Source organism: Lycium barbarum, chromosome 2 (assembly GCF_019175385.1).
Source record: "Lycium barbarum isolate Lr01 chromosome 2, ASM1917538v2, whole genome shotgun sequence".
Taxonomy (NCBI): Eukaryota; Viridiplantae; Streptophyta; class Magnoliopsida; order Solanales; family Solanaceae; genus Lycium; species Lycium barbarum.
Window position 1 is genome coordinate 121259428 of NC_083338.1, and position 2939 is coordinate 121262366.

Genomic DNA, 2939 nt, shown 5'->3' on the forward strand with positions numbered 1-2939 from the left:
CTTGTACTTCAATTCTTTGTATATTTAACAGAAAATTTCCCATTAGCATACGACACTGTATTTCGTTAAAATAATTAAATGTATCAAGTATCAACACGTAAGACTTCAAATCAAAGCAGTATTAGTAGGGTAGACCTCAAGTAATATTAGTAGTAGTGTAGTCCAAAATCATATCAATGTGTTGGGCTTAATTTAAGCAGAGTAGTTATAGTAGTTCTTCTAAGGTAATGTTGGTGACGCCTGTAATGTTAAAAGAAGAGAGAATAATTACCCGGTGGAACATATCAAATGATCCCTTTTATAGTAGAACTGGTTCGACTAGTGAAGAGCATATCTCTAGCCTCTGGTAAGAACTTTGCCAATCCAAAGTCACCAAAATGAGCCACAAAATCTTCATCTAAAAGCACATTACTTGGTTTGATATCACAATGAAGCAATGGTGATCCACAATGATAATGAAGATAATCTAGTGCACAAGCCACATCAATTACAATATTGAGTCTTTGTAGCATGGTTAAACTTCTATGTTCCTCACTTTCCTCATGATCCACACTTTGGTGCAACCAGTTGTCCAAATTACCATTGGCGACGAACTCATAAATCAGGGCCTTAAAATCATTGCCTTGGTAATCAATGCTTGAACAAGATGTTAAAAACCTCACCAAGTTTCTATGTCTAATTTGCCTCAATGCTTCACACTCTGCTATAAAGGTCTTGGAAGCTCCTCTAACTTGAACTTTAAGTACTTTTATTGCAACCAGTTTTCCATTCTGATCCAGAATGCCTTCGTAAACCGAGCTAAACTTTCCGAAGCCATCCGTTGCTTTGTGGAGAGTTTTGTAAGTCACTCTGAGGATAATATCCATCGTCGAGTTCTCTGATGAGATTGAACTTTTCTTTCTCTTAATAAGCCAATAAAGAAGAAACATCACCGCTGTTAGTGCTACTATTCCACCTGGAATTGATGTTGCAAGTATCAACGTACGAGAGACGTGTGATCTTCTTGATGTGGATATTTGAGTGCATTTTGGCATTTTGAGCTCTGGAACACCTCCGCAAAGCTGCTTGTTTCCATCAATTGAGACTTGACTCTTGTTTGTGAAAACTCCTTCCATAGGTATCTCACCATCCAAATTATTGTGAGACAAATTCAGGTATTTCAAAGAAGAGAGTTTACTGAAAAATTCGGGGATCTTCCCTACAAAGTTGTTATGTGAAAGATCAAGTGATTCTAGACTTTTCAAAGAACTCAAGGATGGAGGGATAGTTCCTTGAAGAACATTGTAATCAAGATAGAGCTCCCTCAAGCCAGTCAATCTATCAAAATTGCTAGGTACTTCACCAGATAAATTATTGTGTGAGAGACTCAAGTAATACAAGTTCTTCATGCTAATATCTATAGGAGAAGGTCCTGTTATCTGGTTTTTTGATAGGTCTAAATCTAAAAGGGCCTGCAGAGACCTGAAATATTCGCTTGGTATGTGACCTCTAAGATTGTTTCTTCTAATAGTCATACGCAATAAAAATTTGCAGTGTCCAAGACTAGACGGTAACGTACCATTTAAAGCATTTGATCCGAGGCTGAGTTGAGTCAACCTTGTCAAATTTCCTAGAGAAGATGGAATCACCCCTGAGAATTGGTTGTTGTTGAGGGACAACACATTTAGTTGAATAAGTTTTCCCAAAGACTCTGGAATACTACCCGTGAGACGGTTATATTCATAACCAAGTACCCTCAAGTTCGTAAGTAGATAAATGTCCATTGGGATCTTTCCATGTATGAGATTCCCTCCTATTGTAAACCACAAAAGGTTGGACAAGTTTCCCATGTAACTTGGCAAGATTCCTCCAAAATTATTGTTTTGAAGCAACAAATATTTTAATGCGGTACAATTTTGTAATGAAGACATAAAACTCAAGTCCTCCAACTTCCCTTTTCCGAAATGATTGACAGATGGTCCAAGCCAGTACAAATCATTGAGGCTTCCCAAAAAAGGAACATTTCCAGTGAGATCGTTGTTATCAACAGCTAAAAACTTAATCTTTGTGGCATTTGATATTGAAGGAGGAAGTCTCCCTGTTAATCGATTGTCCACGAGATTGACTCGCACTAATCTTGGAAGAGTGAATGCTATATCTGATGGAAACTGCCCTTCAAGCTGATTGAATTCTAACTGAAGCATCTGCAAAGATGACAAGTTGAATATTGATGAAGGAACGGTTCCAGATAAATTATTCTGTCCTAATTCAAGAAGCTCCAAATTTTTTAGTCCACTAAAAACATCAGGTATCCTTCCATGGAAATTATTTCCTCCTAGACTGAGACTTTTAAGTGAAGAAAAATTGCCCAAATAAAATGGGATCTCACCAGTTAAAGAATTGAGAAAAACATAAAACCTTTGAAGCTTAATCAAGAACTGAAACTCCATAGGAATCATACCAACTAGCTTATTTTCACGCAAATGAATCCTACGAAGGTTCAAGCACCGCGAAATATTCTTTGGTATTTCATTAGAAAACGAATTGTTTGCCAGGTTCAATGTGTCAAGTCTTGACAACTTGCCTATTTCATTAGGTATTTGGCCTGTGAAGCTATTGTTGTTAAGCCAAAGTTCCGAAACTGAGTTTACCCACTGCTGATGGCAATGAACCTGCCAGTTCACTATAATGCAAGTCGATTTTTACGACACGTTGGTGTTTTCTACCACAAGTTATTCCTATCCAATTGCAAAAATGGATGGATTCATTCCAAGAAACAGTGATGTTGAGTGGATCAGAAATTATTGCAATCTTGAATGTAAGCAAGGCTAAGTAATCTGTTTCATTGCCAGAAAGTTTTGCTGTGGACACTGAAATGTACTAGCTAAAGAGAGGTGAAAGCAACAGATCGGAAGATATTGGAACAAACTAAACAGGGAAGCATTGAAGCCATTCTAGCA

At 37.4% G+C, this 2939-nt stretch overlaps 1 protein-coding gene across 1 annotated transcript; it reads right to left on the minus strand.

The window, feature by feature from the left end:
• Positions 1-284: 284 nt before the first annotated feature.
• Positions 285-2429, minus strand: LOC132628830 (probable LRR receptor-like serine/threonine-protein kinase At3g47570). The gene has a single exon (XM_060344594.1). It carries the CDS (start codon positions 2427-2429, stop codon positions 285-287), a length of 2145 nt encoding a protein of 714 aa, XP_060200577.1.
• Positions 2430-2939: the final 510 nt, after the last annotated feature.

Bases quoted from the DNA above. Each gene is read 5' to 3' on its own strand.
- LOC132628830 (XM_060344594.1), bottom strand. From the start codon at position 2,429: ATGGAGTTTCAGTTCTTGATTAAGCTTCAAAGGTTTTATGTTTTTCTC.